The 27,490-nt window shown below is 42.0% G+C and overlaps 1 protein-coding gene and 1 pseudogene across 2 annotated transcripts; one reads left to right on the top strand and one right to left on the bottom strand.

Moving 5' to 3' along the window:
* LOC124898854 overlaps positions 1-14,434 on the bottom strand; it is a 60,950-nt pseudogene extending 46,516 nt beyond the window's left edge.
* On the top strand, positions 13,755-17,193 carry LOC107872243. 2 transcript variants are annotated; one of them, XR_001674760.2, is made up of 4 exons: positions 13,872-14,810; positions 16,528-16,668; positions 16,765-16,935; positions 17,045-17,193. XR_001674760.2 is itself a non-coding variant. In XM_016719009.2 (3 exons), exons 1-3 carry the CDS (start codon positions 14,700-14,702, stop codon positions 16,882-16,884), a joined length of 372 nt encoding a protein of 123 aa, XP_016574495.1. In that variant the 5' UTR covers positions 13,755-14,699; the 3' UTR covers positions 16,885-17,193. The 2 variants fall into 2 exon arrangements, 1 of the variants encoding a protein (XP_016574495.1); XM_016719009.2 differs by having other exon boundaries at positions 13,755-14,810; positions 16,765-17,193.
* The last annotated feature ends 10,297 nt before the right edge of the window (positions 17,194-27,490 follow it).

Below are 27,490 nucleotides of genomic sequence, written 5' to 3'. Positions count from 1 at the left end.
ACTCAAACCCATATCTGATAATTTGACAATGAAGGCAAGTTCCCAAGCGTACATCGCCCAGGAAGGCACAAGCGGGAAGCACACCAACCATTGTTCCTGGATCCAGCATTATAACAGTCACCTATCTGTGCATACTGGTTTATCAGAGCATTCCATGTCACTACCTCGATCAGTGGCATCTTATTGAACAGATTAAGTGCAGAATTAAACAGGCTGCACTTAGCATACATGGAAACCAAGGCAGTTCCCGTTGAAACATCAGAATCCATACTAGCTTTGATGGCATGACAGTGGGCACTCTTTCCTAATCTCACCGCCCTTAGCCCTGCACAGGCTGGGATTACACTGACTAAAGTAACATTATTTGGCTGTGAATACTCATTCTGCATATCTCGAAACAGAGAGAGCGCCTCTTGAGGAAAACCTTATTACGAGAAAGCAGCTATTGCGGCAGACCAAGCAACCAAATCTCTTCCCTTAATTCCTCAAAAAAGATCTCTAGCTTTGTCTACCAGTCCACACTTCGTGTACATTGTCATCAAAGAAGGAGCAATTATAACGTCAAAATCAATCATTTCTTGAATCGCGCATTCATGAATTTGTATCCCTCTCTCTAAATCACCCGTCTCACCAGCACCAAGCAATGCACTTACAGCCAATACTTTACTCATCTTTAAACCCATCCTCTTCATCCAATCAAACAATTCCAAAACCTCGTAAAACTTCCCATTATATGCATAACCCGCCATCATTTTACCCCATGAAACATGATACAAGTACGACCACGAAGATGGACGCATGTGAGAATGTAATGAACCCGGGGCTTGGAGTGTGCGAGTGAAGGGATTAAAACACACCAAACCGACCCTAATCTCACACTTGGAGTGTAAAGTGGAGCCTTTGAACACAACAAGGCAGTCCTTAAATACATTTGAAGGGAGCCTAGCTCTTAAAAGGACATTTTGTATTTTATTTGTAACCTAGTATAAATAGAACATTGTAGGGCTTTTAGACTTAGATTATTCATGATGTTGTAAGTCTTGAAACACAAAGAAACACAAGTCCTCTCTCCTTGAGGCATCAAAACCGAAATTAGGCATAGAGAGTGTGGAATCACTCTTGTTGATCTCATGGCTTGGAAACGTGATGCTTGGGAGGTGGATTCCGACCCTGTGTCTTTGTAAGAGATAGGTAAATGTTGTGTGTAGTGTTAAGGGTCCAAGAGTGGAATATGCTCTTGGTTTCTTAAGATTATACCTTCATTAAGTCTATCTAACTATCCCTTTACTTTTATTGTAATCTTGTAGTAGTTTGTGTTCTTGTAACCGTTTCTATCTCTTGTTAGTAAAACCGTGTGTTGTTACTATCTTGTTATTGTTGTCCATCTCGCCATATTGTTGCTGTTTGGTGTATTTACACCTTCATTATCTTGTTGTTATTGTGTTTTCATTGTTGTTGTAGTGAATCCGAGAGTGGTCACCAAAGGGGTCCTCGGTTTTTCAAACTTGTGAACTGATTTGGTGTTTGTTTTGTGTTTACTTTGTGCTTTTTGTATCATTTGGTATCAAAGCATGGCTTGATATTGTTCCTACAAGATCAATCTTGGGCTTGCTTGATAGAAAATTCAAAAAAAAAAGTGTTGGAAAACTGAAAAATCAAAAAGAAGCAAATCTGTCTATTTTGTATTCTTGGCCAAAATTGTGTTATTGTTGTGTATTGGCCAAGATTTTTACTTGTTTTGTTGTTTCTAGTGTTATTTTTATTCATCTCTAACACTCTTGAGTCTAAATCTAAGTTTGAGCTTACATTGTTAGTGCTGTTTTCGTAAACATAGGGCTTGGCAGAATTATTGTTGAAACATTATTGTGGTGGATTGTTTTGGCCTTATAGTATTCATATTGTTGTTGTTATAAGCTTTTCCACGTGATATTGCTGTTCATTGGTGGCCTAAGAACCATTTTGTTGAAATTGTAGTTGTCTTGACCAAGTGTTGAAGATATTGTATTGTGAAAATTGGAAGCTGGCCGTGTGAAAATTGTGGTATTTTTGGAGATTGTTGTTGGTTGTTCTTGGTAATTGTTTATGTTGTTCTTGAAGTTCTTCACAACCTTCATATCTTTTTAATATAAAGTGAACATTAGATCTATAAAGGTGAAGGAAAAAGGGGTGAAGCTTTGTTAGTCTTGAAAGACATACCATCACTCATCAAATAGTCAATCACATCTCAACCACTTTCCAACAACTTTTCATAAAACAAGGGTTCATGTTATAAGGAGAAGTACAAGAAACTCAAAGTTTTGAAAACTTGAATTTGAAAAGGCTCCAAGACTTGTTTTAATTTCCCTCCTTAAAACAAATTCCACCAATTCCTAAATTGTAAATTGACCAAGACTTAAGATTGGACAACAAAAATTATTAGAAACCTCAACCAATTACGTGTTGCCACATCATTATTGTTACTGTTCACGCAACAATTTTAGCTCAAATTTTAGATTTTCTTAGTTTCCTTATATTGTTCCGTAGTTTCGTTTGATTGGTCCGAACGCTAATTGACAAGCTAGTAAACTCTTACTAGATTGTAAATTAGTTTTGTGTCCATTTGTTCGTGTTAACGTTCTTTGTGTACTTTTCTCTTTTGTGAATTCATTGTATCTTGTTGGTTCAAGTCCGTAAGCAAATTTTCTTTGAGTCAGCTCAAACGAAAATCTATTTCGGACCAAGGTGGACTCCTCCCTCAATCACTCACGAAGTACAAGCCGGCTTTCAACACTTGTGAAACCAAGTGTGAGGTAAAAATTGAGAGTGAGAGTGTGTTGAGGCATTTTTGAGCTAACAAGTTTGTTTGTTTTGTTGCTCGTTGTTATCTTTTCTTTTAGGTACCATGGCTGCCACCAATCTCGATGCCATGTTTGACCGCATCACTGATAATATTGAAGACATGAAATGGCACGTTGAAAGGCTACGTCAATTGGTATCCACACTTATCCCAACAAATCCAAAACCTAAGGTCCAAACACCTTGCGGTGAGATCTTCCTGAAGGAAGTTGCTTCCCAAACTTGTGAAGGACTTTCTCACCAAGGTAAAGATGAACATACTCATGAACGTCAATGTAAAATAGCTATCTCTTATACTTTGGTACATGTGGATAATGGATGTGTGACTAATAATCCGTTGAGTGTGAGTAGTAGCTTACCTACCTATGAGTATATTGATTCCTTACTACTTGTAGATAATGTAAATGTTGTGCGAGTGGATACACTAATTGATCCTATAGATGATCGAATCGACTCTTCTAGTAAGATCGATTTGTGTCCACCTAGTGTTGAAGCTATTGTGTTGAATGAAAGTACATCATCGTATGAAAATTGTGTTGACCAACTTGTGTGTAAAACTTTCCCACCACTTGAGAATATGTGTGATGTGATTAATGAGTCTCAAGTGAGTGAAGAATTTGAAAATGTTGGTCAAGAAAAAAGGAGTGAACCTGTGAGCCTATGTTGTTGTAAGGATTCTAATGTTTGCTTGGCTCATAGGGTTAATCGTGTGCTTGACATATCTTTGGAACTTGATAATGATTCCTTAGAGAGTGAAATTTCCAAATCTGTCCGCGGGTTAGATCATTCACTCTTTAGGTACAATGTCTTGTTTGAAGATAGTTTAAACACTCCTAATAGACCTAGTGGTGAAAATGATGGTATAGATTGCCTTGGAAGCTATAGCATATATGCTAACCCACTATGGTGTAACAACATTCCTCCTAAAGATGGAAATCTCTTCTTAGAAGATGAGAGTACTCTTAAGGGTAAGGAATGTGTGGTCTTGGAAACTACTTCTTCTTCTACTTTGTGTGGCTTTTCTGAGGACACCATAGTAGAAGTAGGATTGAGTGCCATATTTCTCTACTCTCTCTTTACTTATGATGATATGTATGACAATGTAGAGAGTAGGCCATGTGGTTGTGGTAAAGACTACGGGAAATGGGTGTGTTGTTTAGACCCGTGTCTATGGCCACTCTTCCCATTTGATCCCGGTGCCATCTTAGGATGGGGAAGATTTACTCTCGGCTTAGGTGTGTTTCTTTTGTGTGCTTATCATAGCCAAGTTGAAACGGGTGTACAAAGCTGTCCAATACATTCTCGACCATTCACACGAAGTCAAGCTTGGGAGTTATAAAAACTACAAGCCATGTTTATGCAAATGGCTGCGTATGAGTTGGTACTTGATCCACCAAAGAGCTTCAACGTTTTTAAGTGTGAAAATGAGCCTTGAAGTGTAATAAATTACACTCTAAGGGCACCCCATGACTAAAGGGTAGGAAGGTCATTTGTCCTTCATTTTGTGTGTTAGGGTTATTTTCAGCACTTAGTTCATTCTTCATATTTCACAACAACAAGTCTTGTAACATTGAATATTTCTCTCTCTCTCTTGTTCTTGAGAGTAGAACCTGAAATCTGTCCAACAAGTGTAGTTACATTTGTGTTGTTTCTTGGCTAGAAACTTGAGATCTTGAGGTTCATGAGTTCCTCTTGGTCTAAGTAAGAACTTGGTACTGAAATCTTTTGGTCTTAGGGCCCTTTCTTCAAGTTAGGGTTCATAGATTCTAAGATATCTTTGTGTCAAGTTACTACCTTTCATTTTGTACTCTTGAAACTTCGCAGTAACTTAGTGAAGCCGTGTGGGGCTGATTTTAGATTCACTATAGTTACTGCCATTTGTTGTTCTTGTTGTTAACATTGTACTCTTTGTAATCTATCATCTTGTGTTGTTGAACCATTGTTTAATGTTATTGTTATCTTCTTGTTCTCCTTGTGTAGCTACTATTTTGGTGTTGGTATTCCTTCAAAATTTTGTGATTGTTGTTGTCTTCACATATTGGAGTTATTATCTTCAAGCTCTCAGAATTGTAGTGTGTTTGGACTGATTTTGTGGCAGATTTGATACGCTCCAAGTTAGTAGTGTATCATTTGGTACCAAAGCCATCTTTGATTTTGTTCTAACAAGATCAATCTTAGGCTTGAGACTTGAAAACTACAAAAAAAAAAAAAAAAAAAAAAAACTGAAATCTGAAAATTCCAGAAATAGTCAAATCTGCTACCTTTGTGTTCTTGGCCAAAAATTCTGATGTGTTGTTGTATGGGCCGAGATTTTCTTTTTTTTTTTGGCTAAATATTGTAGTATTTTTCTTGTATAGAGTGTTTCTAGTGTTGGTTTCTTTCTCACCAACACTAAAGGTGTCAAGATCTAAAGATTGAGCTTATAATATTGACAATAGTTGTGGTGCCTTGTGGCTGGCTGTTTGTTGTTACTTGTTGTTGACAATTGATGGTGTTGTGTTGTGTTTTTGAAGAAGTTGTTGCTGAGTTCTTGAAGGTTGTTGTGGTGTTCATCAAGTTCTTCATCTTTTCTTACAACTTTCGACAACCAAAAAAGGTGATATAAATTCAAGAGTTGAAGCTGAAAATTGCAAAACATGTTGTGAGAAGCCTTGAACCCATCATTTCTTAGACTAAGCTTCTACTTTTCAGCAACTTTTTCTTATTTCAAGAACCTAGTGTTGTGTGACAAGATACCTTTTTCTTATTTCAATAACCTAGTATTGTGTGACAAGATACCTTTTCTTATTTCAAGAACCTTGTGTTGTGGGACAAGTACTTTTTCTTATTTCAAGAACCTAGTGTTGTGGGACAAGGTACTTTTATTATTTCAAGATTTATGTTTTCCCTCCAAGACCAATTTGTCATCTTTTCCAAATTGTGTAAAGATTTAAATTTCAGAATTGGTGCTTAAATTATGTGGGACCAAGACCAATTGCGTGCTGCCACGTTACCCATTTGCTACTGTTCATGTCACCCATTGTCTACTGTTCACATCATTAATAAGCTCAAATTTAGGTTTTCTAGTTTCTAATTGTTGATTCTTAGTTTCATTACTTGGTTCTAGAACTAATTAACATGCTAGTACACTCCTACTAGTTTGTCAATTAGTCTTTTTGAATTCCCTTGTTCGTGTCCATGTTTAGTTGGGTGCTTTTATTCGTTTGAATATGTTGTAACTTCTTAACTCCAGTCCGTCAAGAATTCTTTGAGTTTCAAACAAGAATCCACTCCGGACAAGAGCTTTACTTATATCTTAAGGATTCACTGTTACTAGCCAATCTACAACATTTATGGAGCTCAAGTGTGAGTGAACCGAGAGAGTGTGAGTGAGGAGAGGTTTAACGCTAACTTGTTTGTTGATTGTGTATGTAACACCTTGAAACGGAAGGAAGCACATCCCAAAGTGGGGGTACTACTGAACAAAACAATATGAAGGCCACACTTGAGTCCATTACCAGAAGTTTAGAGAGGTTGAACACGGAAGTTGGGGCAATGGGGGGAGATTTGACTATAATAAGTGGGAGATTGGAGCAAGTGGAGAGTCAAAGGAACTCTTGTCCATCCACTCCTCATCATATTCCTTCAAGTGGGCATGAAAGAACTTCATCCACAACTATCTCACCAGAAACATTGCACCAAATTATGAATCCACCTCTAGCCCCACTAAATGCCACAAATCATACCACTACTTTCCCTCCAAACCAAGAAGTGAATAGACCACGCCATTCCCAAACTCCTCCAATTCCACAATAAGTATGTAGACATCCATTACCTCCAAAAAATTTGAATGTACCTTACCAAACTCCACCAAATCAAAGACCACCACCTCCATAAATCCCAATGCCTTCAAATCAGATTCTAAATCACCAAAACCGACCAGCTCACTTTGAGGAACATAGTAGAAAGGAGTATGATGGATATAGAGCCTTTGATGATTCTTACATAAGAAAGAAAGATCTAAGAAGGGGCCTTGTTGATCCAAGAAGGTACCGAGGGTATGGAGAAAGGGGAAATCGACACCAAGAAAGAGACGTAAGCATCAATACCATGAAATTGAGCTTACCTATCTTTAAGGGTGAAAGTGACCCCAAGGCCTACTTAGCTTGGGAATCAGCTTGTGACAAAGTTTTTCAAGTTAATGATATCTCGAAAGAAAAGAAAAGTTGTTATGCCATAGCTCATTTTGAGGGTTATGCCAACACTTGGTGGGAGTACGTCAAGCGTTTTGGTAATGAATTGGTTGATGGGCAGCCACCACCTTGGTTTTGGTTAAGGTACTTGATGAGGCAACGGTACCTTCCTGAGAGTTATCACCATGAATTGCTTGCTAGATTGTACAACTTGCGTCAAGGCAATAAAAGTGTGATGGCATATTATGATGAGTTTCAACAACTCATGTTAAAGCTTGATCATCGTGGGGAACAAATCAGTTATGACATCATCCAGTTCAAGTGCGAGTTAAACAAAGAGATCTCCACTCATTTGACACTTCACAAATTTGATACCGTTGAAGGTATTTTCCAAGCGGCTCTTGAGATTGAAAGGGAGCTTAAAGAGAGTTCGTCGCTCAAGGCAAGGGGACAATCCATCTCGGGTTGGCCTAGAAGCAAGGACGTGGTTCAATCCTCTTTGGGTTGGCCCAAAAACAAGGACCAACCCGCCACTACAAGGCTGATCGAGCCCAAAATAGTCCACAAAATTCCTCTAAAACAAGAAGTTCACAAGTATCCAAACCCAAAAGGATTCTAATGTTTCAAGTGCCAAGGTTGGGGACATAAATCTAATGAATGTCCAAATCGACACAAGGTGATACTATGGGAAGAGAGATTGTATTACCTTAGTGAGGAGGTGGGTCTTAAAAAAGAGGAGGATGAGGCCGAGCCTCAAGATGGAGAGGAAACTGGAAATAGGCCACTTGATGATGATGATGGTGAAGTTATTTACCCACAAGAAGGGGAGTGTATTGTTCCAAACTTTGTATTTAGACGCGCTATGATTAGTAAGGCAATAGATGACCCTAGCCAAAGAGAAAATCTATTCCATACTAAATGCCTTGTAAAGGGGAATGTGTGCACTTTGGTGATTGATAGTGGTAGTTGTGCGAATGTCGTTAGTGTCGCTATGGTGAACTTTCTGAAATTACCAACTACACTTCATACTAGCCCTTACAAGTTGCAGTGGTTGAACGAATGCGGTGAATTGAAGGTCATGAGGCAATGTGTGATACGATTTAAGGTAGGGAACTACCAAGACGAAGTGCTTTGTGATGTGATACCAATGCAAGCATATCATTTGTTGTTAGGTATACCTTGGCAATATGATAGGTCTACCCAACATGATGGGAGGACCAACCGATATTCACTTAAGAAGGATGGTCGAAAGGTCACTTTCTATCCTCTTTTGCTATCACAAGTGAATGAATTACATCAAAAGATGAGGGAGTTGAAGGAGAAGGGAAGGAAACCCGAAAATGGTGAAAAAGAGGGAAAAACCGTGGGTGGGGCAGTAGGGATTTTCGGGACTGCCTCAACGTCAAATGGGCAAGAAAACATGGTGATGTTGGCTAGAAAGAAGGAACTCTTCTTGGATTATGATGTGGACATGCCTATGCTTCTTTTGGCTCATTGTTTTAATACTAACCCCACTAATTCTTCTATTTCTCCTTTGATTTCTTGTGTGTTGCAGGTTTATGAAGATGTATTTCCCAAAGAACTTTCGCAAGGATTGCCCCCGCTTTGGGGAATTGAGCATCAAATTGACTTTGTGATGGGCTCACAATTGCCAAATAAGTCATCTTACAGAAGCAACCCTACGGACCCCAAAGAATTATAGTGTCAAGTTGAGGAACTCCTCAACAAAGGGTATATCAAGGAGAGCATGAGTCCGTGCACGATTTTGGTGCTACTGGTGCCTAAGAAAGACGGAACGTGGCGTATGTGTGTGAACTATCGAGCCATCGATAAGATTACGGTAAAATATCATCACCTTATCCCTAGGTTAGATGATATTCTTGATGAATTGAATGGTTCGTGTTTATTTTCCAAGATTGATTTAAGGAGTGGCTATCACCAAATAAGAATGCAACCCGGTGATGAATGTAAAACCGCCTTCAAGACTAAATTTAGTCTCAATGAATGGATGGTTATGCCATTCGGCCTAACAAATGCTCCAAGTACTTTCATAAGGCTAATGAATCATGTGATGAAGCCATTTATTGGAAAGTTTGTTGTTGTTTACTTTGATGATATCTTGGTCTATAGTAAGTCAATTGATGAGCATGTGATGCATTTACAATGTGTGTTTGATGTCCTTAGAAAGAAAAGGTTGTATGCAAATCTGGAGAAGTGCTCTTTTGGTGTTAATAAAGTTGTTTTCTTAGGTTTTGTTGTTAGTTCAAGAGGGGTCGAAGTGGATGAATCCAAGATAGATGCTATAAAAAATTGGCCAACCCCGCAAACCATTAGCGAAGTAAGAAGCTTCCACGGGTTAGCTAGTTTTTATAGAAGGTTTGTCAAAGGATTCAGTACCACAGCCGCTCCTTTGACCGCGGTCATTCGAAAAGACCAACCCTTCAAGTGGGGTGAAGAGCAAGCTAAAGCTTTTGAAACCTTGAAAGCTATGCTCATTTCCGCACCTTTATTATAATTGCCCAACTTTGATAAGACATTTGAAGTTAAGTGCAATGCTAGTAAAGTGGGCATAGGGGCTTTTTTGATGCAAGATTTAAAACCCATTGCTTATTTTAGTGAAAAGCTCAAAGGAGAAACTCTAAACTACTCCACGTACGATCTAGAGTTGTATGCCTTGATTCGAGCTTTGTCCACTTGGTAGCACTATTTGTGGACCAAGGAGTTCGTGATCCAAACGGACCATGAATCCTTGAAGCATCTTCAGGAACAAGACAAGCTTAACAAGAGGCATGCAAAATGGATTGAGTTTCTTGAAACCTTCCCTTATGTTATTCAATACAAAAAGGGTAAGGACAACGTAGTAGCTGATGCTTTGTCTAGAAAACATGTTCTTGTGTCAACATTATCTTCAAAATTAATTGGTTTTGAGAGTTTGAAAGAATTGTATCCCGAGGACCCTCACTTTTCTTCTATCTTTAGGGAATGCAAAGAAATGGGTAGGGACAAGTGGGATTCGGCTAGGGGTTCAAATCTTTATGCCAAGTTTGATAGATACTTGTTTAAAGGTAGAAGATTGTGTGTACCCTCCAGTTCTTGGAGAGAGTTATTTGTGAGGGAAACACATAATGGTGGTCTAATGGGTCACTTTGGGATCGAAAAGACCCTTGGAATATTGGAGGAGCAATTCTATTAGCCAAAAATGCACAAGGATGTGGCCAAGATTTATGGCTAATGCATAGATTCCAAAGGAGCCAAATCGTGGCTCCTACCTCATGGGTTGTACACCCCGCTGCCCACTCCTTTACGCCCTTGGCTTGACATATCTATGGATTTCGTGTTAGGGTTGGCTAGGACTAGACGAGATCGGGACAGTATCTTTGTTGTGGTCGATCGGTTTTCTAAGATGGCACACTTTATTCTATGCTTTAAATGTGATGATGCACCTAGTGTGGCCTCTTTGTTTGTTGATAATGTTATCAAGTTTTATGGTGTTCCGAGGACCATTGTGAGTGATAGGGACTCTAAGTTCCTAAGTCACTTTTGGAAATCCATGTGTGGTAGGCTTGGAACCAAGTTGTTATTCTCTATATCTTTCCACCCACAAATTGATGGTCAAACGGAAGTGGTAAATAGGACTTGGGGTGCTATGCTATGTTCCATGGTAAAAGAAAAATTGACTTCTTGGGAGGAACACCTACCATTGATTGAGTTTGCATATAACCGTGTCATACACTCAAGTACGGGAATGACTCCCTTTGAGTGCATATATGGCCTCAACCCCCTTACCCTTTTGGATTTAACTCCTTTGCCCAGTGATGTTATGATTAGCTTAGATGGAATCAAGTAGGCAGATTCAATGAAGAAGTTACATGAGAAGTTGCAGCTTTGACTTGAGAAGAAAAATCAAGACATTGCAAGGAGAGTCAACAAGGGGAGAAAGAAACTCATTCTTGAATCGGGAAATTGGGTGTGGGTTCACCTTAGAAAGGATAGGTTTCAATCTCAAAGAAAGTCCAAATTAATTCCAAGAGGAGATGGTCCATTCCAAGTACTTGAACGGATCAATGATAATGCCTACAAGATTGACCTTCCCCCCAAATACCAAGTGCACAACACTTTCAACGTGTGTGATCTTTCTCTAGTAGAAGCGGTTGAGAATGACCAAATGCTAAATTTGAGGTCAAATTCCTCTCAAGATGGAGAGGATGATACGGGTGTACAAAGCTGTCCAATACGTTCTCGACCATTCACACGAAGTCAAGCTCGGGAGTTACAAAAACTACAAGCCATGTTCATGCAAATGGCTGCGTGTGAGTTGGTACTTGATCCGCCAAAGAGCTTCAACGTTTTTAAGTGTGAAAATGAGCCTTGAAGTGTAATAAATTACACTCTAAGGGCACCCCATGACTGAAGGGTAGGAAGGTCATTTGTCCTTTATTTTGTGTGTAATATAAATAGATGCTATTAGGGTTATTTTCAACACTTAGTTCATTCTTCATATTTCACAACAACAAGTCTTGTAACATTGAATATTTCTCTCTCTCTTGTTCTTGAGAGTAGAACCTGAAATCTGTCCAACAAGTGTAGTTACATTTGTGTTGTTTCTTGGCTAGAAACTTGAGATCTTGAGGTTCATGAGTTCCTCTTGGTCTAAGTAAGAACTTGGTACTGAAATATTTTGGTCTTAGGGTCCTTTCTTCAAGTTAGGGTTCATAGATTCTAAGATATCTTTGTGTCAAGTTACTATCTTTCATTTTGTACTCTTGAATCTTCGCAGTAACTTAGTGAAGCCGTGTGGGGCTGATTTTAGATTCACTATAGTTACTGCCATTTGTTGTTCTTGTTGTTAACATTGTACTCTTTGTAATCTATCATCTTGTGTTGTTGAACCATTGTTTAATGTTATTGTTATCTTCTTGTTCTCCTTGTGTAGCTACTGTTTTGGTGTTGGTATTCCTTCAAAATTTCGTGATTGTTGTTGTCTTCACATATTGGAGTTGTTTTCTTCAAGCTCTCGGAATTGTAGTGTGTTTGGACTGATTTTGTGGCGGATTTGATACGCTCCAAGTTAGCAGTGTATCATTAAAACCTTAAGAGTGAACCGCTAACCAACTGCACTAGAAGCTATAGCTGATAGAGAGAGGCGCAACCCACCCTTTATAGGCCCTGAACCATACGAGGCACGAACCCGACCCACACCCCTAACTAAGGCCAACCCGAGATAGGTGGCCACCCTTTGGGTGCCATCATTCCCCCTTTCTTTGGGAAAGGTTCGTCCTCGAACCTGCGCATGGTGTAAGAAGGATTCGAACCCGTGACCTCCGCTTTGATACCAAACCTTAAGAGTGAACCGCTAATCAACTGCACTAAAATCTATAGCTGATAGAGAGAGGTGCAACCCACCCTTTATAGGCCCTGAACCATACGGGGCACAAACCCGACCCACACCCCCAACCAAGGACAACCCGAGATAGGTGGCCACTCTTTGGGTGCCATCACAAGTTCTTTGTGAATTTTTCGATGGCTTCATAATGTTTAACACTAAGAACTCTTGGTTATATGTCAAATATGAACCACCTTGGCATGTCAAGATTTGTTGTTGTCCGAGACTTGAACTCAAAGGGTCCTCGGTTTCTTTTTTTTGGTGTGGGCTATTTTGAATGTTTTGAGTGCATGCCATTATTGTTTATTTTTGCTAATCCTAACCCTCATGCCATGAGGAAGTGTGCTTGTTTGTCTCTCTTTGATTTTGCAAGGCATGGATTTGAAGTCGAATACTTTTTAAGGAGGGGAGGATGATACAAGTACGTCCACGAAGATGGATGCATGTGAGAATGTAATGAATCCGGGGCTTGGAGTGTGTGAGTGAAGGGCTTAAAACACACCAAACCGACCCTAATCTCACACTTAGAGTGTAAAGAGGAGCCTTGGAACACAACAAGGCAGCCCCTAAATACACTTGAAGGGAGCCTAGCTCTTAAAAGGGCATTTTGTATTTTATTTGTAACCTAGTATAAATAGAACATGTAGGGCTTTTAGACTTAGATTATTCATGATTTTTTAAGTCTTGAAACACGAAGAAACACAAGTCCTCTGTCCTTGAGTCACCAAAACCGAAATTAGGCATAGAGAGTGTGGAATCACTCTTGTTGATCTCATGGCTTGGAAACGTGATGCTTGGGAGGTGGATTCCGACCTTGTGTCTTTGTAAGAGATAGGTAAATGTTGTGTGTAGTGTTAAGGATCCAAGAGTGGAATATGATCTTGGGTTCTTAAGATTATACCTTCATTAAGTCTATCTAACTATCCCTTTACTTTTATTGTAATCTTGTAGTAGTTTGTGTTCTTGTAACCGTTTCTATCTCTTGTTAGTAAAATCGTGTGTTATTCCTATCTTGTTATTGTTGTCCATCTCGCCATAATGTTGCTTTTTTGATGTATTTACACCTTCACTATCTTGTTGTTATTGTGTTTTCATTGTTGTTGTAGTGAATCCGAGAGTGGTCACCAAAGGGGTCCTCAGTTCTTCAAACTTATGGACTGATTTGGTGTTTGTTTCGTGTTTCCTTTGTGCTTCTTGTTTCAAAACATCATCTTTCCCACTCAACTCATCAAAAACACATCGAGCAACATTATCATAACCACATTTCGCGTACGCATCAATCAACGCGTTATAAACCGAAGCCGGAAACGCTCTCCTATACACATAACCATTTATACACCTACACATCCCTTAATCTACAAACTGCAGGAGCCAAATTCAACAACGTAACCGAACTAGGACTAATTTCACAAACAATTTGTATCTTCTTGAAAAGTTCAACAGCCTTAACTGCCCTTCCACACTGTGCAAACCCAGAAATCATTGCATTCCAAACAACAACATCCCTTTCAGGCATTTTATCAAACACCTTCAAAGCACTAACCAAAATCACCCATTTTACTATACATATCAGTAAATCCAGTCCCAATAAAGACATCATTTTCAAGATTCCTTTTCACTACCTCTTCATGAATCTTTACACCCTTTTCAAAACTAGATAACCCTATACAAACTTTCAGCACGAATGTAAACGTATACTTATCCGGCTCAATCCGCTTATTTTTCGCCATTAAACTGTACATTTTCAAGGAATCTTGATGCTGATTTGCTCTTATATAAGCTCTGATCATTGAATTCCATAGAATTAGAGGTGGGTTTGGTGTTAAGTCGAAAAGGGTGCGAGAAAAATTGGATCTTTTGAAGGAAGACTAAAGATCTTTTGAGTTCTTGATTGGTGTTCAGCGTTATTGGATTTTGAGATAAATGCTTAGATAATCACCGTTAATTGTAGTATCCTTTCAGTCTGCTCTAATGCTTGCTTAGTTGCTACTCTGTAACTTCTCTTATAACAATATATGCCACTGGCCATAGCTAGTTCTTCCATCCCGCCATTGTAGTCGAGGCGAGTTTATAGTGTTGTCATAATGGTGAAATAGTCTAATAATGTCGTCAGTGCCGCCGTCACAGTTGTCGCTGCCGCAACGGACACCGGCTGAGATCAGAATTGAGACGAATGATGATTTCTCGAGTGAATTATTGGAATCTTGCGATTCAGATTTGATTTGGAGTTGGAGGTGAAGAAGCAAAAGTTTAATGAGGAGGAAGAAGATGATGAATCGAGCGACTGCAAAACTTTGGAGCCTTTACCAATGGAGGATGATAGTACAAACTGTTGCAAGCTGGAAGAGGATTCAGAGGATGAGTGTGTGATTGATAGAGATTGCTGGAACAAGTATTCACAACAGCTTCGTGAAAGTCAGGTATCGTATGCTTTTCTCTATGTTTATTCTTCGTCAAATCAAATAATAATATTTGTGTTTATGCTCGTGCTGTCGTATTATCTTTTATGTGTTCATTGCTACAACACTTGAGCCGAGAGTCTTTTGTAATCAAATACTCTACCACTAAGGAAATCTGTTAAATCCGATGCAGACCGAGTGTAATTATATAAAAGAAAGTATGAAAATTAGTATAAGCTTCAAAAAAGCACGCAGGAAACCAAGAAAATAGCTGAATCCTTTGGTTTTCAGGCGGAACCTTAAAGCCTTGGGTGTCAGTATGTGTGTTCGAACCTCACGAGCACCCACGGCCCCTAAATCCTGGGTTTGCCACGGTAAGCTAAGGGTATTGTTGTTGTTGTTTTGTGTTTATCCATATGTTGTATCCATAACTTCTTCGCGTTGTGCGCTCCTTTAATTTCCTCGTCAAAACATGGCATGGCTCATCAATACGGTTTGTAGCTTTGGACAGACTTAGGGAGATTATATTAGATGTATTGAGTTTAATGAAACTGAGGAGAAATTTTTTTGTTGCTACTGTTTGTTGCTGCTATTGCGCTGATTGTTCAGCCGAGGGACTTTATGGAACAAACTCTTTACACCCCGCGGGTCCATATTCCAAGATAATATGGACGTCTTGTCATATTATCTTTTATGTGTTCATCTTCTTTGTACATCAACTTGCTACAACACTTTGAGCTGAGGGTTTTCAGAAACAACCTCTTTACCTACCTCCACGAAGTAGTGGTAAGGTCTGGGTTTTGTTGTTGTTGTCGTCGTTTTGTGTTTATCCATATGTTGTATCCATAACTTGTTTGAAGTCTCAACTACGAGACTACTACTATACCAAATGCACTCCACGAGTGGATTAGTTGAGTGGCTAGACTGATACTCTAAATGAGACCAATATTATCAAAAAGAAAGTAGCAAAAAGCATGAGAGAAGAAAAGTTCACAGAAGGTTGGGAAGCAGTACGCTCGGATGTTGTTTTCGGGGCGTTGTGCACTCCTTTAGTTTCCTTGTCAAAACTTGGATCATCAATACGGTTAATATCCCTAGACAGACTTAGGGAGATTATAGGATGTATTGAGTTTAATGAAACTCAGTGAGAAATTTTTTGTTAGATCTGTTTGTTGCTGCTGTTGTGCTGATTGTTCAGCCAGCTTCTTAAGGAACAAACTCTTCATGCCACACACCACCGAATGCGTAAATTTTAAAACTTTTTCCCAAATAGGTTCTAATTTCTCATTAAAATCTTTATCGCATTAGTTTTCTATATATATACCTAATATATTTGAAATATTGCTACATTTTCAAAAATTAGCTGGATTTGAAATGAAACTTGGCTGCTGGCAGGTTTCTTTATCAATGATAGATAAAGGAACTCAAATTGTTTTTCCAGAGCTTTATATTTATATACAGATATTCATGGCTTTTCTTTGTCTTTTTTATTGTATAATTTCTGTCATATAGTTTAACTTTTCTTGTAGTAGATAGTGTTCTGATATGCACGATTATGTCAGAATTGCGCGAAAGATTGAATCTGCTTGGTGAATATGCTATACCGACAAGCAAATACTTTCTTGGATACTTGCCTGAGACAACTTCTGCATTTTTTTTCAAAGCTTACTTCTCACAATAACATATGGGTTGCTATACGTGATGTTTGTCTCTAATTGGTTGACTTTTACTTTGATAGGGATTTGACATTAAAGATTATCTTGGTGGGCATCCAGGGACTACCATATTCCCCAGGCCAAACTACTTGGAATTTCCTACTAATGTTGAAAGGATGAAGGATTATGCTGCACAGGCACTTAAGCTGTACAACGAGAAATTTGTATGCTCTTGTCACGCTTCCCATTGTCTTTCTACTTGTTCTTTTTTCCTTGTTTTCTCCAGAAAACTTGACAAAGCTCCCTTGCGTTCATTTTAGGACACTAAATATGAGGTCAATGAGATTCTCAAGGTTAATGGAGATGAGTGTGGCATTTACTTTATCTTCTATATTACCTTTACGGTTACAAATGGCGAGAAGGAATATTTTCAAGCCTAGGTGGTGCGACGTGTAGGTGGATCTTTGCGTTTCTCAATCGTAAGGCCAGGGGTAATGAAATCTTCTATACATGCCTTTTGTCATCTAGTAATTCGTTCTTCCTTTGGTTTATTTTTAATTGTTATACTAACTCTCTCTCTCTCTTGTGCTTTTATGTAAGCGAATGGAGCTTTGGGCGTATAGTGGATGTGAAGTCTGTGCATTGTTTTGCCTCGGGTTCAAGATTTAGTTTTGCGTTAATAGCTTCTTGTTAATGTTGGACACTGTTTCTAGTTAATTGTGTCTTTGTTTCAAGTTAGTTTGTCATCATGGTTTAGTTGTTAGTAATTGAAAGTGGGATTATCCATGTCATTAGCCTGTCTGGACAGCGCGATCGATTTTCGACCCAAATCACGCTCGGACCCCAAGCTCACCCTAAAAATCATGGGCTATAGCACACCGATTTGGCTACAAAATGGCTCGTTCGCGTCGTTTCACCCATTTGACCAACCAAACTCCAGAAAACTAAATGGCCTACACTAGATCGCTCCCCGGCCTGTCTAGGGAAACCCAGTTAATTTTTGGCCAAAATCATGCCAGGACCCTGGGCCCACCCCAAAAATCGTGGGCAATAGCACACCGATTTGACCCCAAAACGACTCATTTATGTCTTTTCGCCCGTCTGACCAACCAAACCTCCCAGAAAACCAAGATGGCCTACACTAAGTAGCTCCCCAGCCTGCCTGGGCCAGCCCGATTGTTTTTTGGCCAAAATCACTGCCGGTCCCAAGCCCATCACAAAACCGCGGGCTATAGCAAAGCGATTTGGCCCGAAAATGACCCGTTTGCACCGTTTTTCTCGTTTGACAAACCAAACCACCTAGAAAATCAAAATAACCTACACTAGGTCACTGCCCAGCCTACCTGTTGCATCCCGGTCGATTTTCAGCCAAAATGATGCCTGGACCTTAGGCCCACCCCAAAATCGTGGGCTATAGCTCATCGATTTGACCCGAAAATATCTCATTTGCATCTTTTCGCACATTTGACCAACCAAATCGCCCAGAAAACTAAAATGACCCACACTAGACCGCTCCCCAGACTGCCTGAGGCAGCCCGTTCAACCTCTCTAGTATTCCCCGATCGATTTTCGTCCTACAGAACTCCCATACCCCAGGCCCACACGAAAATCGTGGGCTATAGCACACCGATTTGGCTCGAAAATTCGTCATTTCGCCCTTTTGTCCACCCAAATGGCCACAAAAATTTAAACAAATCATATTAGGACGATCCGCAACCTCCTAGCACACACCGATTAATTTTCTGCCCGCAACACACTCAAACCTCGAGCCCATCCCCAAAATAATGGGTTATAGCACATCGATTTGGCTCGAAAATACCCCGTTCACACCGTTTCGCTCGTTTGTCCACCCAAATGGCCACGAAAATTTAAACAGACCACATTTGAATGATCCTCAACCTCCCTAGCACGCCTCGATTGATTTTCAGCCTAGAGCATGCATGGACCCAGGCCCACCCCAGAAACCATGGGCTCTAGAATATTGATTTGGCCTAAAAATGCCATGTTCGTGCCGTTTTGCCCGGTTGTCCACCCAAATGGCCACAAAAATTTAAACGGACCACACTGGGATAATCCTTAACCTCTCTAGCATGCCCCAATCGATTTTTGACCCACAAAAAACTCGAACCTCGAGTCCACCCCCAAAATCATAGGCTATAGCACATCAATTTGACTCGTAAATGCACCATTCGTGCGGTTTCGCCCGTTTATCCATCCAAATAGACACAAAAATGTAACATACCACACTGGGACAATCTCTTACTTTCCTGGTATGCCCCGGTTAATTTTTGACCCACAGCATGCTCTGACGCTGGGCCCACCCCCAAAACCGTGGGCGCATACTGATTTGGCCCGAAAATGCTCCATTTGTGTCGTTTTCCCCGTTTGTCCATCCAAATAGACAAAAATTTAACGTACCACACTGGGATAATCTCTTACTTTCCTGGCGTGCTCCGGTTAATTTTCAACCCACAGCATGCTCTGACGCTGGGCCCACCCCGTAACCGTGGGCTATAGCATACTGATTTGGCCCGAAAATGCTCCATTTGTGTCGTTTCACCCGTTTGTCCACCTAAATGGCCACAAAAATATAAATGGACCACACTCGAATGATCTTCAACCTCCCTGGCACTCGTCGATTGATTTTCAGTCCACAGCACACCAGGACCCCAGGCCCACCCCCGAAACCATGGGAAATAACACACCGATTTGGCCCAAAAATGCCCTGTTCGTGTTATTTCGCTCGTTCGTCCACCCAAATAGCCACGAAAATTTAAACGGACTAACTGGGATGATCCCCAACCTCCCAGACACGCCCCGGTTGATTTTTGGCCCACAATACACTGGGACCCCGAGCCCACCCCTAAAACCATGGGCTATAGCACACCGATTTGGCTCAAAAATTCTCCGTTCGCGCCGTTTTGCCCTTTTGTCCACCCAAATGGCCACAAAAATTTAAATGGACCATACTGAGACGATCCTCATCCTCCCTAGCATTCCTTGGTCAATTTTTGACACGAAACATACCCGAACCACAGGCCCATCACCAAAACTATGAGTTATAGCACACTAATCTGGCCCAAAAATCCCCCGTTCGCGTCATTTTATCCGTTTGTCCACCAAATGGCCATGAAAATTTAAATAAACCACACTAGGATGATCTCCAACCTCCCTGACATGCCTCGATCGATTTTCGACCCACAGCACACCCGTACCCCAGGCCCACCCCCCAAATCATGGGCTATAGCACACCGATTTGTCTTGAAAATGCCCCTTTCGCGTCGTTTCGCTGGTTTGTCCACCCAAATGGCCACAATAATTTAAACATACCACACTGGGATGATCCCAATCTCCCTGGAATACACTGGTTAATTTTTGGCCCACAGCACGTCCGAACCCCTGGCTCACCCCCAAAAACGTGGGCTATAGCACACCGATTTGTCCTAAAAATGTCCCGTTCGCACCGTTTTGCTCGTTTGTCCACCTAAATGGCCACAAAAATTTAAATGGACCACACTAGGATGATCCCCAACCACCATGGCACACCCCGATTGATTTTTGGCCCACAAAACGCCTGGATCCCGAGCCCACTCCTAAAACCATGGGCTATAGCACACCAATTTGGCTCGAAAATATCTCATTTGCACCGTTTCACCCATTTGTCCACCCAAATGGCCACAAAAATTCAAACGCACCACACTAGAAAGATCCCCAACCTCTTTGGCATGCCTCAGTCAATTTTTAAGACATAGAATGCTCGAACCCCAGCCTCTCTCCCAAAATTGAGGGCTAAATATCACACCAATTTGTCTTGAAAATGTCGTTTTGCCTGTTTGTCCATGTAAATAGCCATAAAAATTTAAATTGATCACACTGGGTTGATCCCCAACCTCCTTGGCATACCTCAATCAATTTTTGGCCCACATCACGCTCGGACCCTGAGCCTACCCCGAAAGGGCTATAGCACATCGATTTGGCTCGAAAATACCCTATTTCCATCGTTTTTCCCGTTTGTCCACCCAAATGGTCATGAAAATTTAAACGGACCACACTAGGATAATCCCCAACCTCTCTAGCATGCCCCAATTGATTTTTGGCCCACCTCGGGCCAACCCCTGAAATCATGACCTATAGCACACCAATTTGGCCCAAAAATGCCTCGTTCGTGCCGTTTTGCCCGTTTGTCCACCCAAATGGCCATAGAAATTTAAACAGAACACACTAGGACGATCCCCAACCTCCTTAGCATGGCTCGATTAATTTATAACATATAGAATGCCCAATCCTCGGGTCCACCCCAAAACCGTAGGCTATAGCACACCAATTTGACTCAAAAATGCCCCATTCGTGTCGTTTTGCTCGTTTGTCCACCCAAATGGCCATAAAAATTTTAACAGACTACACTGGGACGATCCCCAACCTTACTAGCATGCCCAAATTGATTTTTGGCCCACAGCACGCCCATACCCTAGGCCCACCTCTAAAATCGTGGCCTATAGCACACCGATTTGGCCCAAAAATGCCCCTTTTACGCCGTTTCACCTAATTGGCCACCTAAATAGCCATAAAATTTTAAACGGACCACACTGAGATGATCTGCAACCTCCCTTACATGCCCCAATCAATTTTTAGCCCACAGCATGCCAGGACCCCGGGCCCACCCCCGAAACCGTGGGCAATAGCATATCAATTTAGCCCAAAAATGCCCCGTTCTCACCATTTCGCTCGTTTGTCTATCCAAATAGTGATAAAAATTTAAACGGACCATGCTGGGATGAACCCCAACCTCCCCGGCATACCCCCGATGATTTTTGGCCCATAGCACCCCCGGACCCCAGGTCCACCCCCAAAACTGTGGGCTATAGCACACTGATTTAGCTCGAAAATGCCCCATTCGCGGTTTGCCCATTTGTCCACCCAAATGGCCACGATAATTTAAATGAACCACACTTGAATGATCCTTAACCTTCCTAGCACGCGCCAGTCGATTTTCGTCCTACAGTATGCCCAAACCCCGAGCCCACCCCAAACCCAATAGGCTATTACACACAGATTTGGACCACACTGCGATGATCCCCAACCTCCTTGAAATGCCTTGGTCAATTTTTGGCCCATAGCACACTCAAACTACAGGTCTTCTCCAAAAACCATGAGTTATAACACATCGATTTGGCCTAAAATTTTCCGTTCGTGTTGTTTCGCCCGTTTTTCCACCCAAATGGCCACAAAAATTTAAATGAACCACACTGGATGATCCTCAACCTCCCTGGCACACCCCGATCAAATTTTGGCCCACAACACACTCGAACCCGAGCCCACCCCCAAAATCGTGGGCTACAGCACACAGATTTAGCTTGAAAATGCCCTATTCTTGTCGTTTGTCCATTTAAATGACCATGAAAACTTAAATGAGCCACACTAGGATGATCCCCAGCCTCCCTGGTATGCCCCGATCAATTTTTGGCCTACAGGACACCTGAACCCCGGGCCAACACCTGAAACCATGAGCTATAGCACACCGATTTGGCCCCAAAATGCCCAGTTCGAACCGTTTCGCCCGTTTGTCCACCCAAATGGCCACAAAAATTTAAACGGACCACATTGGGCTGATTTATTTTTAACCCACAGCACACCCGAACCCTAGACGCACCCCCAAAAGTGTGGGCTATAGCACACCGATTTAGCCCAAAATGCATCATTTTACCCGTTTGTCCACCTAAATGGCCAGAAAAATTTAAACAGACCACACTAGGATGATACCCAACATACCTGGTATGCCCTGATAGATTTTTGGCCTACGGCACTCACCCCTAAAATCGTGGGCTATAACACACCAATTTGGCCCAAAAATGCTATATTTGTGCCGTTTCGCCCGATTTTCCACCTAAATGGCCACAAAAATTTAAATTGACCATACTAGGATGATCCCCAACCTCTCTGGCATGACTCGGTCATTTTTTGGTACACACCAGGCACACCCCAAAAATCGTGGGCTATAGCACATTGATTTGGCTAAAAAATTCCCCGTTCATACCATTTCGCTCATTTGTTCACCCAAATGGCCACAAAAATTTAAACAGACCACACTGGGAGAATCCCTAACCTCCCTGTCATGCCCCGATCGATTTTCGGCCCACACCATGCCCGAACCTCAGACCCACCCTCAAAACCGTGGGCTATAGCACAACGACTTAGCCAGAAAATACCCTATTCGTGCTGTTTTACCTGTTTATCCACCCAAATAGCCACGAAAATTTAAACGGACCACACTAGGATGATCCCCAACCTTCCTGGCATGCTCCAATCAATTTTTAGAATTCATCAAACCCCAACCCCGAGCCCATCCCTAAAACTGTGGTCTATAGTACACCGATTTGGCCCAAAAATACCCCATTCACACCGTTTTGCTCGCTTGTCCACCCAAATGGCCACAAAAATTTAAACGGACCATACTGGAATGATTCCCAACCTCCCTGGCATTCTCTAATCAATTTTTGGCCCACAGGATACCAGGATCTCAGGCCCACCCCCAAAATCGTGGGCTATAGCACACCAATTTGGCCCGAAAATGTCCTGTTCGCTCCGTTTTGCTCGTTCGTCCACACAAATAGTCACGAAAATTTAAACGAACTACATTGGGATGATCCTCACACTCCCTGCCATTCCCTGATTGATTTTTATCCTATAGTTAGCCTGAATCCTGGGCCCACTTCTAAAACCGTGGGCTATAGCATACCGATTTAGCCTAAAAAAGAGCCATTAGCGCCGTTTTGCTGATTTTTCCACACAAATAGCCATAAATATTTAAACAAACCACATAGAGACAATCACCAACCTCCCTGGCATGTCCTGGTAAAATTTTGGCCCACAGAACGCCCGGATCCTAGGACCACCCCCTAAACCATGGGTTATAGCATACTGATTTAGCCTAAAAATGCCCCGTTAGTGCTATTTTGCCCTTTCATCCACCCATATAGCCATGAAAATTTAAACGGACCATACTGGGATGATCCCCAACCATCCTGAGACACCTTGGTTGATTTTTGGGCCACAACACACCCGAACCCAGGGCCCACTCTAAAAACCGTGTGCTATAGCAAATTGATTTGGCCTAAACATGCCTTATTTGAGCTGTTTCACCCGTTTGTCCACCTAAATGGGTAAGAAAAATTAAACGAACCACACTGGGATGATACCCAACCTACCTGGCATGTCCCAGTCAAATTTTGCCCACAAAAACCTTGGTCTCAACCCTAAAATTGTGGGCTATAACATACCGATTTGGTCCGAAAATTTCCCATTCGCGCTATTTTACCCATTTGTCCACCCAAATAGCCATGGAAAAAATGGACCATACTGGGATGATTCCCTACATCCTTGGCATACGTCGGTTGATTTTTGGCATACAACATACCCGACCCTCAGGCACACCCCAAAAACCGTGGGCTATAGCACACCGATTTGGCTAAAAAATGCCCCGTTCACATAGTTTCACTTATTTGTCCACCCAAATGGCCATAAAAATTTAAACGGACCACACTGAAACAATCCCCAACCTCCCTGTCATGCCCCGATCGATTTTCGACTCACACGATGCCCAAACCCCAGACCCACCCCCAAAACCATAGGCTATAGCACACCGATTTTGCCTAAAAATGTCCCATTTGCGCCGTTCTGCCTGTTTATCCACCCAAATGGCCACAAAAACTTAAACAAATGATACTGGGATGATCCCAAAAATCCCTGTCATTCCCCAGTCGATTTTTGGCCCACAGCACGCTCGGACCCCGGGACCACCCTCGAAACCATGGGCTATAGCATACCGATTTGACCTAAAAATACCCCGTTTGTACCGTTTCACCCATTTGTCTACCCAAATAGCCACGAAAATTTAAATGGACCACATTAGGACTATCCTCAACTCTCTGTCATGTCCCAAACAATTTTAGAACCACAGCACACTCGAATCTCGGGCCCACCCCCATAATCATAGGCTATAGCACACCGATTGTGCCCGAATATGCCCCGTTCATGCCGTTTCACCGGTTTTTCCATCCAAATGGCAATGAAAATATAAACGGAACACACTAAGATGATCTTCAACCTCTCAGCATGCCCTGGTTGATTTTTTCCCATAGAACGCTCGAACCTCGGGCTCACCCCCAAAACTGTGGGCTATAGCACACCAATTTAGCCAAAAAATGCTTCATTTGCACCATTTTGCCCGTTTGTCCACACAAATGGCCATAAATATTTAAACGGACCATACTTGGAGGATCCCCAACCTCCCTGGAATGCCCCAATTATTTTTTGGCCCACAAAAAACTTGAAATACAGTCCCACCCCAATACCATGGGCTATAGTACACCGATTTAGCCTGAAAATTCTCCATTTGTGTCGTTTTTCCTGTTTGTCCACCCAAATGGCCACGAAAACTTAAGCAGACCACATCGAGATAATCCTCAACCATATTGGTAAGCCCAGGTTGACTTTATAAACATAATACACTTGGACTCAAGGCCCACCCCCAAAATCGTGGGCTATAGCAAACTGATTTGGCTCAAAAATGCCCCGTTCGTGCCGTTTCGCCCGTTAGTCCATGCAAATGGCCAACAAAATTTAAATGGACCACATAGGTACGATCCCATACCTACTTATCATGCCCCAATTGATTTTTGGCCTACAGTATGTCGGACCCTGGGCCCACTCCCAAAATTGTGGGCTATAGCACACCGATTTGGCCCAAAAATTCCCCGTTCGCGCTATTTCACCTGTTTGTCCACCCAAATGGCCATGAAAATTTAAACAGACAATACGTGGATGATCCCCAACCTCCCTTTAGCCCACATCACGTTGGGACACCGGGACTACCCCAAAACCATGGGCTATATCACGTCGATTTAGCCAGAAAATACCCCATTTGTGCCATTTCGCTCGTTTGTCAACCTAAATGGCCACGAAAATTTAAACAGACTACACTAGGACGATCCCCAACCTCCCTATCACTCCTTGATTGATTTTCAGCCCACAGAACACCCTGACCCTAGGCCCACCCCGAAACCGTGGGCAATAGTACACCGATTTGGCCTAAAAATATCTCGTTCGTGCCATTTTTCCCGTTTGTCCACCCAAATCTCCACGAAAATTTAAACGGACTATACTGGAATGATCACCAACCTCTTTGGCATACCACGGTCTATTTTTGGCCCACAACACATTGGGACCCCTAGCCCACCCTCGTAACCGTGGGCTACAGTTGGCTAAAAAATTCCCCATTTGTGCCGTTTTACCCTTCTGTCTACCCAAATGGCCACAAAATTTTGAAAGGACCACACTGGGATGATCCCCATTATTCCTAGCATGCCTAGTTGATTTTTGACTGACAAAATACCCGGACCACAGGCCCACACCCATAACCGTGAGCTATAGCACACTAATTTGGCTCGAAAATGCCTCGCTCGCACCGATTAGCCCATTTGTCCACCAAATGACCATGAATATTTAAACAGACCATACTAGGATGATCTCCAACCTCCCTGACATACCTCAGTCAATTTTTTGCCCACATCAAGCCCGTCCCCCAGGCCTACCCTAAAAACCGTGGGCTATTGCACACCAATTAGGCTTGAAAATGCCTCGTCCACACCGTTTCGCTCGTTTGTCCACCCAAATAGCCACAAAAATTTAAACGGATCATACTGGGACGATCCCAAATATCCCTGTCATGCGCCAGTAAATTTTTGACCCACTGAACGCCCGGACACCAAGCCCACCCCCAAAACCGTGGGCTATATAGCACATGAATTTGGTTCGAAAATTCCCCATTCGCGTCGTTTCTCCCGTTTGACCACCCAAATGCTACAAAAATTTAAATTGATCACACTGGGATGATCCCCAACCTCTTTGGCATACCCCGGTCAATTGTTGTCCCAAAAAACACTCGAACCCAGAGCCTACCCCCAAAACCGTGAGATATGACACACCGATTTGGCTCAAAAATTCCCTTTTTCCATCATTTCGCCCGTTTTATCCACCCAAATAGCCACGAAAATATAAACAAGCCACACTGAGGCGATCCCCTACCTTCCTGGCACACCCCGGTAGATTTTTGGCCAACATAACACCCGAATCCTGGGCCAACCCCCGAAACCGTGAGCTATAGCACACCGATTTGGCCCAAAAATACCATATTCCCGCCGTTCTGCTCGTTTATCCTTCTAAATAGTCAAAAAAATTTAAATGAACCATACTGGGACTATCCCCAAACTCCATTGTACGTCGCGGTCAATTTTTGGCCTACAGTATGATTGAATTCTGGGCTCACTTATAAAACCGTGTACTATAGCACACCGATTTAGCCCGAAAAAGCCTCATTCACGCCGTTTTGCCCGTTTGTCTACCCAAATACCCCCGAATATTTAAATGGACCACACTGGGATAATCACCAACCTCCTTGGAATGCCTCAGCAGAGTTTTGGCCCACAGCACGCCTGAACCCCGGGATCACCCCCAAAACCATAGGCTGTAGCACACCGATTTGGCTCAAAAATGCTCGTTAGCACTGTTTCACCCATTCACCCACCCAAATAGACATGGAAATTTAAATAGATCATACTAGGATGATCCCCAACCTCTCTAGAATGCCTCGGTTGATGTTCAGGGCACAACACACCTGAACCCAGGGCCCACCCTACAAACCGTGGGCTATAGCAAACCGATTTGGCCTTAAAATGCCCTATTCGAGCCGTTTCACCCGTTTTTCCACCCAAATGGCTAAAAAAAATAAAATGAACCACACTGGGACAATCTCCAACCTCCCTGCATGCCCCAATTGATTTTTGGCCTACAACATGCCCGAACCATAGTCTTACCCCCAAAATCATAGGCGATAGCACACCAATTTGGCCCGAAAATTCCCCGTTCGCAATGGTTTACCCATTTTTCCACCCAAATGGCTATGAAAATTTAAACAGACTACACAGGGATGATCCCCTACATCCATGGGCTATAGCACATCGATTTGGCTAAAAAATTCCCCGTTCGCAC

The sequence above is a fragment of the Capsicum annuum genome, chromosome 5 (genome assembly GCF_002878395.1).
Source record: "Capsicum annuum cultivar UCD-10X-F1 chromosome 5, UCD10Xv1.1, whole genome shotgun sequence".
In the NCBI taxonomy this organism is placed as follows: domain Eukaryota; kingdom Viridiplantae; phylum Streptophyta; class Magnoliopsida; order Solanales; family Solanaceae; genus Capsicum; species Capsicum annuum.
The sequence above is the reverse complement of the archived record's forward strand: the minus strand, read 5'-3'. Positions and strand labels throughout refer to the sequence as shown.

Excerpts from the sequence above, each read along its gene's own strand:
- LOC107872243 (XM_016719009.2), top strand. The coding sequence starts at position 14,700 with ATGGAGGATGATAGTACAAACTGTTGCAAGCTGGAAGAGGATTCAGAG. Across the intron at positions 14,811-16,527 it reads AACAGCTTCGTGAAAGTCAG|GGATTTGACATTAAAGATTA; the intron begins GTATCGTATGCT and ends TTACTTTGATAG. Across the intron at positions 16,669-16,764 it reads AGCTGTACAACGAGAAATTT|GACACTAAATATGAGGTCAA; the intron begins GTATGCTCTTGT and ends CGTTCATTTTAG.